At 39.7% G+C, this 14,212-nt stretch overlaps 1 protein-coding gene across 2 annotated transcripts; it reads right to left on the bottom strand.

The window, feature by feature from the left end:
• Positions 1-7,767: 7,767 nt before the first annotated feature.
• LOC111463529 (putative serine/threonine-protein kinase) lies at positions 7,768-9,793 on the bottom strand. 2 transcript variants are annotated; one of them, XM_023107497.1, is made up of 6 exons: positions 9,445-9,793; positions 9,239-9,354; positions 8,927-9,143; positions 8,573-8,810; positions 8,340-8,490; positions 7,768-8,250 (listed from the first exon to the last, which is right to left on the bottom strand). In XM_023107497.1, exons 1-6 carry the CDS (start codon positions 9,515-9,517, stop codon positions 7,951-7,953), a joined length of 1,095 nt encoding a protein of 364 aa, XP_022963265.1. In that variant the 5' UTR covers positions 9,518-9,793; the 3' UTR covers positions 7,768-7,950. The 2 variants fall into 2 exon arrangements, with proteins under 2 accessions (XP_022963265.1, XP_022963266.1); XM_023107498.1 differs by having other exon boundaries at positions 8,927-9,123.
• Between the last annotated feature and the right edge of the window lie 4,419 nt (positions 9,794-14,212).

The raw sequence follows: 14,212 nt of genomic DNA, 5'->3' as shown, positions 1-14,212 counted from the left end.
TGCCCATTGTCATGGTCATGCTCGTCCAGGGCGTGTTGCCCATGGCCGCATGCCCATGACAAGCCAAACCCTTGTCATGTCTTTTCATTCTAGTGTTTTTCCTTTTGTAATTATAAGACGTATGACGCCTCAAAAATATCATGTCAGACCTAAAATGGCTCAGAATGTATTATAGGGGGATATGACTAGTTGTCAACTTCTCCCTACCCAAGGTTATATATGCTAAGCTGTTGTTATATTTCTCTTGCTTGCTTATATAACGTCTCTTTCCAAAATCTCTCTTTCTAAAATCTCTCTCTCCTCGTTTTCTAAAACCTTCTTTTAAAACTGAGGCTAGAGGCTCGATCGTGAGTGCCGCACAATCGCTAGTCCGTTGTCTTCGAAAGTGCGATTGTGTCAAGTGGTATCAGAGCTTTGTTAGCTCCGTAACATCATAAAGACCGAGATCATGTCGACGACAAAGTTGACACCCAAAGCACAAGCCAACCGGCTTACGCTAATAGAGGAGGAAATGTTGTTCCTCAAAGAAGTCCCTGACACCCTCCGTTTCCTGGAAAAACGGGTGATCGAATTGAGTGAGAAAGTCGTAGAAGTCGACGCAATGGGCAACCGCCTGGAAGGGTTGCCAATTGCAGAACTGATGTTTCGAGTGACCTCACTCGAAGAAAGAGTTGCTCCTACGAGCAGCCCAAAACCGTCTGGTAGTCCGGATAGCTTTGTCGCGCCAAAGAGGGACGTGGCGAAGAGTTCGACGTACTACAAAACACAATGATGAGTTTGTTCAATGGATTAGCTGATGAATTCAGAACAACCATCGACGACATCCAAGGAAGGATGGCCTCCATGAGCACTCGAATTGAAGTGACCATGAAAGCCGTGGAAGGCGTCACGGCTGGGCAAAGTAATACAGGATCCAACAAACTAAGGTTCCCAGACCCTATAGCCTTCAAAGGGAATCGGGACGCCAAGGAGTTGAAAAACTTCATCTTTGATGTCGAGCAGTACTTCAAAGCCACAACGGCTTGTACTGACGACAAGAAGGTGACTGTAGCCTCGATGTATCTCGTAGACGACGCCAAACTGTGGTGGCGTACAAAGGTGCAAGACATCGAGGATGGATTGTGCACCATTGACTCATGGGAGGCTCAAGAGAGAGTTGAGGGAACAATTCCTCCCAAAAAACGCAGGACATGTAGCAATGGAGAAAATAGTAGCCCTGAAACATACTGGAAGCATATGGGACTATGTCAGACAATTCTCAACCCTGATGCTAGATATCAGGGGCACAGTAGAGAAGGACAAGGTGTTCTTTTTTATAAATGGGTTACAGCCGTGGGCCAAAACAAAGATACATGAGAACAAGGTCCAAACCCTAGCTGCCGCAATGGCCTGCGCCGAGAGACTCGTAGACTGTGGGAACGAAGCAGGATCCCAAAGAAGATCGACGCCGGCCCCAAACACTGAGGGCAAAACATACAAGCAACCACATCGAAATGGAAGTCCCAATAGACCGAGCGGATGGACAGATAGACCTCCCTAGAACAATCAAGCGGGGACATCTCGAGGGCCTTACCATCAAAAGAACCACCCGACGACGCCTTTACAATGCATGCTGTGTAAAGATCCCCACAAAGTATCCTACTGTCCTCATCGAGCCTCTCTCACTGCGCTCCAAGTGTCCATTCAAGAGAGCAATGAGGCAAGGGTCGAGACTATCCTAGCCAAGAAGGAAGATCATGACAACCCCCGAATGGGCGCACTCAAATTCTTGTCAGCCCTCCAACGGAAAGTCGAACCGAAGGAGATAATAGAGAAAGGGCTCATGTTCGTGGATGCGACAATAAATTCTCGACCGAGCAAGAGCACTCTGATAGACTCTGGAGCAACCCACAACTTCATTGCCGATCAAGAAGCCCGAAGATTGGGACTCACCATAGAAAAGGACCCGGGGAAAATGAAAGCTGTCAACTCCGAGGCCTTGCCTATTGTGGGAGTTTCCAAGGGAGTCCCCTTCAAAATAGGGGATTGGACTGGAGAGTTAGACCTTGTCGTGGTTCGTATGGACAACTTCGACGTGGTACTTGGGATGGAGTTCCTCCTAGAACACAAGGTCATCCCAATGGCACTGGCGAAATGCTTGGTGATCACCGACCGCAACCCCACAGTAATACCTGCAAGCATCAAGCAACTAGGTAATCTTTGGATGATCTCGGCCATACAACTGAAAAGGGGACTCGCACGAGAGGAACCTACATTCATGGCCATACCACTGATGGAAGAAGCGACCACCGAAGAGACTATCCCAAAGGAAATCAAGGAAGTACTAAACAGTTATACCGACATAATGCCAGAGAGTCTACCCCAAACACTACCACCTCGTCGAGGCATTGACCATGAAATCGAACTCCTCCCTGGGGTTAAACCGCCAGCGAATAATGCATACCGGATGGCTCCGCCCGAGCTAGCCGATTTGAGGAAACAACTGGATGAGTTGCTGAAGGCGGGATTCATTCGCCCAGCAAAGGCACCTTACAGAGCCCCCGTACTGTTCCAGAAGAAGAAGGATGGGACGTTGCGTCTGTTCATAGACTATAGAGCCTTAAACAAGGTGACGGTACGCAACAAATATCCGCTGCCGATAATATCCGACTTGTTCGACCAACTTCACGGGGCCAAGTACTTCACGAAGTTGGACTTACGATCAGGGTATTACCAAGTACGTATTGCCGAAGGAGACGAACCAAAGACGACGTGCGTAACAAGATATGGGGCCTTTGAATTCCTAGTAATGCCCTTTGGCTTGACAAACGCCCCAGCTACGTTCTGCACGTTGATGAACCAGGTTTTCTACGAATACTTGGATCAGTTCGTCATAGTATACCTCGACGACATCGTTGTTTACAGCACAACCCTAGAGGAACACAAAGTGCACTTGAAGCTGGTGTTTGACAAGCTACGGCAGAACCAACTGTATGTGAAGAAGGAGAAATGTGCATTCGCACAAACATGCATCAACTTCCTTGGACATGTCGTCAAATGTGGACAAATTAGTATGGATAGCGACAAGATAAAAGCTATCCAAGAATGGAAAGTTCCTACTTCCGTATCCGAAGTGCGGTCCTTCTTAGGATTGGCCAATTACTATAGGCGGTTCGTCGAAGGGTTTTCACGACGAGCCGCCCCATTGACAAAGCTGTTGAAGAAAGACCACCCTTGGTCGTGGTCGAACGATTGTCAAATGGCCTTTGAAAATCTTAAAACAACCATGACGAGGGGTCCTGTCCTCGGGTTGGTAGATGTCACAAAGCCATGTGAAATAGAAACAGATGCTTCCGACTTTGCTCTAGGTGGGGTCCTCATTCAGGAAGGCCACCCCATCGCTTACGAGAGTCGAAAGCTCAACGATGCCGAACGGAGATACACTGTCTCCGAGAAAGAAATGTTGGCTGTAGTCCACTGCCTTCGAGTCTGGAGACAGTATCTCTTAGGCTCACAGTTCGTAGTGAAGACGGATAACAGCGCCATTTGCCACTTCTTTGATCAACCAAAATTAACGGCAAAACAAGCCCGGTGGCAGGAGTAGTTGGCCGAATTCGACTTCAAGTTCGACACAAAGCAGGAAAGAGTAATCAAGCAGCCGACGCGCAGAGTCGAAAGGGCGAACATGCGGCCCTGTGCATGTTAGCCCATATTCATACAAGTAAGATCGATGGATCGATGCGCGGCATCATCAAGGAACAGTTACATAAAGACCCATCTGCCAAAGCCGTCGTCGAACTAGCTAAAGCTGGAAAAACACGACAGTTTTGGGTTGAGGGAGATCTCCTGATGACCAAAGGAAACAAATTGTATGTCCCAAGAATGGGAGAACTGAGGAAGAAGCTCATTCAGGAATGTCATGATACCTTATGGGCCGGACACCCAGGGTGGCAAAGAACATACGCCCTAATAAAGAAGGGGTACTTCTGGCCGAACATGCGAGACGACATCATGCAATACACCAAGACGTGCCTCATCTGCCAACAGGACAAAGTCAAGAAAACCAAAGTCCCAGGACTCTTGGAACCTCTACCTGTGCCAACAAGACCTTGGGAAAGTGTATCTCTGGACTTCATAACACACCTCCCAAAAGTCGGGGAATATGACGCCATCTTGGTTATCGTAGACCGATTCTCAAAATATTCGACATTCATCCCCACTCCAAAATTATGCTCTGCAGAACTCACCGCCCAACTATTTTTCAAACACGTTGTAAAGTTATGGGGCATTCCGTCAAGCATCATCAGTGATAGGGATGGCAGATTCATTGGGACATTCTGGACTGAGTTATTCGCCTTCTTGGGAACAACCTTGAACATCTCCTCAAGTTATCACCCTCAAACCGATGGACAGACAAAACGGTTCAATTGCTTGCTCGAAAAATACTTACGTCACTTCGTCGACGCTCGCCAGAAGAACTGGATACAACTGTTAAATGTCGCCCAATTTTGCTTCAATTGTCAAACAAGCTCGTCTACGGGAAAGAGTCCCTTCGAAATTGTAAGTGGACTACAACCGACCCTACCCCATATTATTGATCATCCTTATGCAGGAAAACACCCTCAAGCTCACAACTTTACAAGAGAATGGAAGCAGACGACAGATATAGCCCGAGCATATTTAGAGAAGGCTTCCAAGCATATGAAAAAGTGGGCGGACAAGAAGCGTCGCCCCCTTCAATTCCGAGCAAGAGATCAAGTTCTCATCAAGTTGAGACCAGAACAGATCAGATTTCGCAGTCGAAAGGACCAGAGACTAGTTCGAAAATATGAAGGCTCGATTGAAGTCCTTAAAAAGATCGGGGCTACCTCCTACCGAGTTGCACTACCCACATGGATGAAAATCCACCCAGTAATTCATGTGAGCAACTTGAAGCCCTATCACCCTGACCCAGACGACGACCAACGGAATACAACCACAAGACCAAGCATCGATCTGAAGCAAAAAGAAACAAAAGAAGTAGAAGAGATCCTAGCCGACAGGGTTAGGAAGATAGGAAGACCTGTACGGACGATTCGTGAATTCCTTGTCAAATGGAAGAATCTCCCTACAGAGAAAACCAGCTGGGAACGTGCCGAAGATCTGAACTCCGCCGCCACCCACATCGCAAGGTTTGAAAGTAGTCGGTTGACAGGAACGTCAACCAATTAGGTGGGGGAGGATGTCACAGTCATGCTCGTCCAGGGCGTGTTGCCCATGGCCGCATGCCCATGACAAGCCAAACCCTTGTCATGTCTTTTCATTCTAGTGTTTTTCCTTTTGTAATTCTAAAGCGTATGACGCCTCAAAAATATCATGTCTAGGTCTGTCAGACTTAAAATGGCTCAGAATGTACTACAGAGGATATGACTAGTTGTCAACTTCTCCCTACCCAAAGTTATATATGCTAAGCCGTTGTTATCTTTCTCTTGCTTGCTTATATAACGTCTCTTTCCAAAATCTCTCTTTCTAAAATCTCTCTCTCTCCTCGTTTTCTAAAACCTTCATTTAAAACCGAGGCTAGAGGCTCGATCGTACGTCGCTTGGCCGTAGGCGACGCAAGAACAAATTGGCTTAGCTCACTTGTCGCTGGAAAGTGAGTGCCGCACAATCGCTAGTCCGCTGCCTTCGAAAGTGCGATTGTGTCACCCGTAACACGCCGAAACCTTTGCCTTGTACTACTTTATTTCGGCAATGTCATGACTACGCTTGGTAGACATGAAATGTCTCAAAATGTACTATAGGGGATATGACTAGTTGTCAACTTCTCCCTACCCGATAGTTATATGCAGTAAGCCGTTGTTGTTGCATTTTGCTTACATTCCCATATAACACCAATTTCAATTTCTCTCTCTTGCTTTCAAAACTCTCTTTCCAAATCCCCTCTCACCCGCTTTCTAAAATCTTCTCTTGAAATCGAGACTCGAGGTTTGTATTCACGTTGCCTGAACGCAGGCAATGTAACTCGAAGTAGGCTTGACCCACTCAGTGCTGAGAGTGGGTGCTGCACAATCGCCAAATCCTCTGCCTAGAAACCGCGATTGTGACACTGGACCTCGAAAAAGGGTGGATTGAGGGGTCCCACCTTTGATTGAGAAGGGAACGAGTGCCAGCAAGGATGTTGGGTCCCAAAGGGGGTGGATTGTGAGATCTCACATCGATTGGGGAGGGGAATGAGCGTCTGCAAGGATGCTGGGCCCCGAAGGAGGGTGGATTGTGAAATCCTATATCAGTTGAAGAGAGGAACGAAGCATTTTTTTTATAAAAGTGTGAAAATCTCTCCCTAATAGACGCGTTTTAAAAACTTTGAGGGGGAACCCGAAAAGGAAAGCCCAAAAAAGGACAATATCTACTGGCAGTAGGCTTGGAATGTTACAATATCGACAAATACTAGTCACTATATCTAAACATCAATGGCTGCTGATGAAGTTAACATGGAAAAGAGGCATAGCCTTAGAGATTAAGATAGAGAGCAACTTCTTTTGCTTTTTGAATTAGAAAGACCAATCTCTGTCTCTTACTTTCATGGTTGACCGCTCAAAAGCTATAATTTTTGTTTCTAAAAAGGTCAATGCACAAAGAGTACTCCATGGAGGGCTGACTCAAACCTCTGTAACATACAAACTCTCTATAAATGCTAAATCTTTTCTTTCCCATCTTCCGAACAAAAACCGATCACACATCGGTTGGAGAGAGAAACATAACATTCTCTATAAGAATGTGGAAACCTCTCTCTAATAGACGCGTTTTAAAATCGTGAGACTGACAGCGATACGTAGCAGGCCGAAGCGGACAATATCTGTTAGCAGTGGGCTTGAGATGTTACAAATGATATTAGAACAGGTTATCAGACGGTGCGAGACACTGTACGGAGTAGGGCTAGACCCTCTCCATAGTAGACGTGTTTTAAAACCTTGAACGGAAGCTCAAAAAGGAAAACCAAAAGAGGACAATATCTGTTAGCAGTGGGTTTGAACTGTTACAAATGGTATCAGAGTCAAACACCAGGCAGTATGCCAACGAAGACGCTGGGCCCCAAAGGAGGGTGGATTGTGAGATTCCACTTTGATTGGAGAGGAGAACAAAATATTCTCTATAAGAGTGTGGAAACTTCTTCATAACAGATGCGTTTTAAAACCATGAGGCTAACAGCGATACGCAACGAGCCAAAACGGACAATATCTGTTAGCGGTTGGCTTGGACTAATACAAATGGTATCAGAGCCAGATTACCGGATGGTGAGAGGCACTGGTCGGAGTAAAGATAGCCATCTTCATAGTAAACGCATCTTAAACCTTGAGGGGAAGCCTAGAAGGGAAAGTCCAAAGAAGATAATATTTGTTAGTGGTAGACTTAGGCTGTAATAAATGGTATCAGAGCCAAACACTAGGCAGTGTGCCAACGAAGACGCTAGCCCCTAAAGAGGGTGGATTATGAGATCCCACATCGGTTAGAGAGAGTGAACAAAACATTCTTTATAAGAGTGTGGAAACCTCTCCCTACCAGACACGTTTTTAAACCATGAGGCTAACGACAATACGTAACGGACCAAAGTAGACAATATCTATTAGCGGTGGACTTATGCTGTTACACAATTCAGATTAGTTACTTAGAAGATTTTGTACTAAACAAGGATCATAATCGACTGTCAGTATGATTTTGCTCTTCAAATTGTCAATCTATGAAGCTACAGATTTTGGGTGACAGAGACCAAAAGAATGGAATTCAGCAATTCAAATGAACAAAAAAGGAAGAAAGAAACAAAACTCTGCACATATCTCTGTTATTCACCCATGCTATGATACCAACCCTCAATGAACTTTTGGGTGGAAAAACAATGTAAGAGCTTCTACCAAATTCTCTATGTACACACACTAAATTCAAAAGACTCCAACTGGGATCAGAATCATTTACCCTGAGATGAGCAATGCTTTACATGCTATTTGGTGTTGAAACCTTTGAGAAAATACTGGTTGATGAAGTTCCTTTATCCATCTTAATGTCCATGAAGTCGATAATATGTCCTGGTTGTGAAATCTTATGATCTTTAACGTCGGTCTCCCTCATCAACATACTTACAGCAACAGACATTCGTGGTCGTTTCGTTGTGTTTTCTTGCACACACAGTAGGCCAATTTTCATAAACTGAACAGCCTCTTCTTCCCGGATGTTTGTGTCAAGTGTCGGGTCTATCAATTTTACTAGCTCGTTCGTGTTGTAATGATCCCATACCTGAAAATCACAAAATACCATGAAATCGGACCAAGCAACCTCCAAACACAATTTGATTCCTCAAATGCAACATTGTTTCTTTATCTTACCTTCTGAACCAAGTGGTGTTCGCCACGTTCCATATCAAAATCGACAGTTGCTCTCCCACTGACAATCTCCAACAACAACACTCCGAAGCTATAGACATCTGATTTTCGTGTCAAATGCCCGCTAACAGCATATTCAGGAGCAAGATATCCGCTGTTTTTCGATTATCAGATCAGCAGTTGTTTCCTGAAAGTAATTAACATATTCAAACGTATTGATAGAAACATCGACTTACATTGTGCCAGCAACACGAGTACTAACATGAGAAAGGTTCTCTCCAAACAACTTCGCCAATCCAAAATCCGCAAGTTTAGGCATAAAATTATGGTCGAGAAGAATATTGCTAGCTTTTATATCTCTATGAACTATATGCGGGTTGACTTCCTCATGAAGATAGGCAAGCCCACGAGCTACTCCAATCAAAATATCCTTTCTGGCTTGCCAACTAAGTCTCATTCTATTTTCCCCCACACCTATTGATGAAGATTTTAGAAGCATAATCTAAGTTCAGAAACCATTGTCTTTTCTAATCACAGCTCAAATCAAGTTACAAATTCATATAAATCATTAAGAAAATGCGTTTAGTTACCCTGAAGAGCATGAGCAAGGCTGTTGTTTTCCATGTAATCATAGACCAAGTATCTTTGACATCCATCAACATGAAACCCTTTAAGCACAACAAGGTTTTCATGTCTGATATTAGAAAGTGAAGTCAATTCAGCAATGAATTCCCTTTCACCCCTCATAGATTCAACCTCAACAGAGAGCACCTTCACAGCAATCTTCCTGCCATCACGAAGCCGACCCTTTTCAAAGTCAACCCCATTCAGGCATTTTATCAGACACCTTACGGGCATTCAAAACAAAAACAAAAAAGCCTGATACAGGGGCATGGCAATACCTTGTAAACGGAGCCGAATCCGCCCTCTCCCACCTTATTTGCCGCACTAAACCCATTGGTGGCCGATTTAAGCTCGTTGTAAGAGTACACACGAACCCCCTCATTATCTTGTCTATCTGCTCTGATTCGAGCAAACCATTAAAAGGGGGGTTTGATTTGATAACAAACTCCGCAAAAACTCAACAAATAACAGAAGAAAAGCTCACCGTGCCAGCTATTTTCCATAGCATTAAGCGATCGAGAAGAACAACAAGTAGAAAGAAGAGATCGAAACTTCATTTGGCTAAACAGAATCCAAAGAGAATCGCAGAATAATCCCAAGTGGGTCAAGTGGGGATTGGGGGAAGGGTGCGGGGTTAAGAAGGCCGCGGGTTTGAAACGTTCATGGGCAAATTAGGAGTATTAAATTGCAGCCTGTTGACGACCGATCGATGAGCCACCATTGAGACAAGAAATTGGTCCAGGCGTGGGAAAAAAGGAAAGTCCTCCCTACTCGGTTATGATTCATTTGGAAATGATCAAAAAAGGACTCGGCGGAATTTGGTCAATGCTTAGTAGCGTTCAAAATTACACCATAAAATATATACAACGAATTGGAGACCTGGTTGAAGACTGTTGCAGGACCTTCAAATCAAGTGGAAAACTATGAACAATTTCTTTTTTGTTTTTTTTTTTTTTTGTTTTTTTTTACTTTTTATTTTTTATTTTTTATTTTATTTTATGACCAATAGATCGGAGTGGAAATTGGGACAATTTTCAATACAGAGTCTAAATTGATTCTAAATTGATTCAATTTAAATTTATACCATTGTTAATTTAGGGTTTTAATTGATAAACCCTAAAATTTAGAAGTAAGAATTAAGTTTTACTTTAAAAAGTTATTATATTAATAAAAATACTCGTGATTTTTGCATTTTGTCTAAAAATAAAACAATAATATCCTTAAATTAAAAAAAAAAAAACTATAAAAAATTAACGTTAAATTTGATGAAAATTATTAATACTTTGTTTAAAAAATAATATTAAAACTTATTTATAAACTTCGTATGTATAAGTTAAAAAAAATAAAACATTTAAAAAATACTCGTAAAATCGTAAAATTTATATTAATACTTTTATTTTATTTTTTTTCAAAAAGTTTTAAACTTGTTCGATTACTAACCTAATAGTTCACGAAGGATATTTTTAAAATTTTCATAAAGAAATATAAGGATATTAATGAAAAATTAAAAGTTAAAGAATATGTTCGAAACAAAATATTCACGGTTTACCTTTAAAATTAATGGTAAATGTATCTTTTAAACTTTTTGTAAAGTTTACCGAAAGTTTAGAGATATCTTTTTAAATAAAGTACATAATTTACCAAAAATTTTATTAATTTAATAAAAAAAATTATTAAACTTGTGAATATAAATTTAAATATTATAGTTCAACTAACGTAAAACATTGAAGGTTAATATTTGATTTATTGATAGACCGTTAAAATATGACAAAATTACAAAAATCAAACAAAAATTTGATTTAGACCAAAATGATATATTGATTTATTGACTTAAAACACTAATTACATTTTTTTAAATAAAAGCAATAAATTAGTTGTTTAATTATAAAATAATGATCATCGTACAAACAACTATTAATATTTCTTCACGTAACCCACAAAAAAAAATATATATTGTTTTATTCTATAAAATCTATCATTTCATTTAATTTTAAAAACTAAAAATTAATGGTTATATATATATAGCTTTCAGAATTTTGAAAAAATAAAAATAAAAATAAACAAATAAACTCACTCATAAAAGCAGTATTGGTTGTTTAACACTTTAAAAAGTCAAATAATTATCCAATTAATTTATAAAATAATTCATTTAATGCTCTCTTGATGAAAAAAGTCAATAATTATTTTAATAACAATTCAAACTTTTGAAGATAAGGAGAGGGTCAATAGTCAAATCAAAAATAAATAACATCGGTCAAATTAAAAATGCGTCGATCGGAGTCGTAGTAACGTTCTCGGCTCAAGGATGAAATTTTTTATCTTAAAAAATTTCTCGTTTCTTACATTATTTTTCAGCTCAAAGATGAGATCGAAGCTGCTGACGAACAAATAGTCCAACGGACACGTAGCCTAGGGTGCAAGTAATAAAATCTATTAGTTCTCTTTTCCTTTTACAATCGAAAATCAAGACATATCAAGTACTACAGTGAGACGTGAAAATACCCGATCTCATTTTCGACCTCGATATGTAGAGTCGTCTTGCGTCATATGTACGAGATTGTTCGGGAGTCATAGTCCAAGTGCAATGAAAATCAAAAGAGCTCGTAAACTTCTTAGTATTTTCCTTTAATTGACCATTCTAGCATTGTTTGAGATGAGGTCGGAATGAGGTGAAAAGTTCCTCTTTTCCGATAGTATTTGACTCTAAAATCAAATATCTAAATTTTCATGCAATTTTTAGTTCCTAAAAAAAAATTGCATGCTTTTTTATGGAAAAAAAAAACAATAATTTTTTTATTTGAAATTCAAAGTTTTAAAACAGCGTAAAAGTCTGCCACGTGTGAATTATTGAATGAACATGCACGTGTGATATTTTTTAATTTTTATTTAAATTTTAAACTTTATTGCCTTTGACTTTCCACAGAGAAAAATTCAAACTTTTTTTCTTTTACATTCTTTTATCCTTTCTTCTAGAAATATTATTTTCTTTCCGAATTTAAAACTTTAAATTATATTGTGTTTGAATGTACAAAAATTTGTCGTAGATTTAACTTTTAAGATAATAATTAATATTTGATTTATTAAATTATGTTTGGATAGTCAGTTATTGAACTATACGATACTATGATTAATCTGGTCGATTAAAATAATGGAAAGAATTAATAATCTAGATAGTGTGATTATTATTTAAAAAAAATGTAAGAAATTCATAATTAATTTTTTTAAAATTAACCCTATAAATACTGCTTTTACTTGATTTGTTATATTTTCTTAAGAATTTTATTGCAGAAAATAATGAGAAAATAAATATAATTTTTAAATACTAGATTTTTCAGTATTTTGATCGTGAACTTTGGGAGAAAGGAGGGGGCTTTTTGTAAATTTTGTAGGGGTTTTAGAGTAAAAAGAAGAGAATAGAAGGGTTTGTTTGAAAATTTGAAAGTTGATGAGGTGTGGGGTAGGCAAATGTATTTGATATTTTGGTGTGACCCAATCAACTTTTGGAAAAGAGTACTTTGGTCTTTTGACTTCTTACATATTTGGTCACTTTTGGATGGCTATATGCAATCTTAGCTCCATCACTACCCAAAATTTTAAAATAATAATAATTAATACTAAATGGATTAAGTCGGGAATGAATAATATTTAGATATATCGACGTTTAATTCAACATTCTCATTCTCTGAGTTTTTATACTTAGTTTTGTTTTTATACTTAGTTTTGAAACATTTATCAAAAGTTAAGGACAATATTGCAACGATTGAAAGAGTATTGTCTCACTTTCGGATGAACTTCATCTAACTTTTTTTTTTTTTATTCCACTATTCTTACTCGTCTTTGAACCTGGCGAATAGAATAATATATTTAACGTTCATGTGATATAAAATTTGATTGTGGGAGAAATACATAGAATAAGAAAAATTTGCACATTGTTGTGTGTTTGCTCTACCAACTCCAATGCTTAATTTAGCACAATTTAGAGGACTTGCCCTCTCCCAATTGAAAAAGAATATATAATATAATAAAATAAAATAACAAGGTTTTATAAACCTTTTTTGAGGTGAAATAATCTGATTTGAAGGGTTTTATCATCGAAATATTCACCTTATTTTTACTAAATTCATTATAATAATTCAAACTAAGCTAAAATCCTTAATCATAATATAACACTCTGATCTTTAAAGTGAGTGACACAAAATGAGCCTTAAGCTTTCTAAAAACTTGTCCCTTTTAAGAAGGGAGACCGAAATTGATCCTACTCTCGTTGACTATCAGGTTCGCAGAACGATAGAAAAAACCAAATTCACTCTTGTGACATGGTCGGAAGTTCAATCCACCACTTTGAGAAAAGAGATGAAATGCTCTACCCATCTTACACATAAGAGAAATCATTCAAGACAAGAGGTGCCGACAACGACAACTTAATGTTTTGACTTTTTTCTGTTTATGGAACATCTAGCATTGTCAAATCTCTCTTCTGTGCTCGAAAGAGAACTCAAAAATAGACTTGTTCACTCACTACAAAAAAAGAAAAATAAAGAAAGAAAAAAAAGGGACAATCCTCCATCCTTATACTCTGTTTTTCGGCTTCCTCAAGCAAAGCCCCATCTCTTTCCTCTCACAAAACAACCCATTACTTCCCATTTTGAAATCCCCGTTTCACCAAACCAATTTCCCTGTCTTATAAATCCCATCTCCAATGCCTCAAAAAACAGAACAATCCCAAACAAAAACACCTCTGTTTTTTCCCTCCCCACATTCACTATGAACAACCTCTTTCTCATCATCTCCTTCTTCTTCCTCACCTTCCTCTTCTTCTGCAAGTCCATTTCAGCTCAATCCTCTCAGCCGCCGTCCTAGAAAAGGCTGGCCAATTCACAACATTGATTAAGCTCCTAAAAAGCACCCAACAGAGTGATCAAATCAACAATCAGCTCAACAACTTCAACCAAGGCCTCTCTGTTTTTGCTCCCCCTGACAATGCCTTCTCAAATCTCAACCCGCCACTCTCAATTCCCTCTCCGATCAGCAAAAAGTTCAGTTGCTTCAGTTCCATGCCCTCCCTACTTTCATTTCCATGTCCCAATTTCAAACCGTCAGCAACCCACTTCGTACTCAGGCCGGAAACAGCAACACTGGTCAGTTTCCGTTGAATGTTCCAAAAAAAGCTAGACCAGAAAAGAGATCTTATCCTTAACTGACTTCTCAAAAGCTTTCTAGAGTAACATGAATATCAGAAAAGGCCATAATAG

The sequence above is a fragment of the Cucurbita moschata genome, unplaced genomic scaffold, assembly GCF_002738365.1.
Source record: "Cucurbita moschata cultivar Rifu unplaced genomic scaffold, Cmos_1.0 Cmo_Scf00028, whole genome shotgun sequence".
Lineage (NCBI taxonomy): Eukaryota > Viridiplantae > Streptophyta > Magnoliopsida > Cucurbitales > Cucurbitaceae > Cucurbita > Cucurbita moschata.
The sequence above is the reverse complement of the archived record's forward strand: the minus strand, read 5'-3'. Positions and strand labels throughout refer to the sequence as shown.

Bases quoted from the DNA above. Each gene is read 5' to 3' on its own strand.
- LOC111463529 (XM_023107497.1), bottom strand. From the start codon at position 9,517: ATGAAGTTTCGATCTCTTCTTTCTACTTGTTGTTCTTCTCGATCGCTT. The intron at 9,355-9,444 runs GTGAGCTTTTCT...GAATCAGAGCAG, and splicing joins TATGGAAAATAGCTGGCACG to ATAGACAAGATAATGAGGGG. The intron at 8,251-8,339 runs GTAAGATAAAGA...TGTGATTTTCAG, and splicing joins AACACCACTTGGTTCAGAAG to GTATGGGATCATTACAACAC.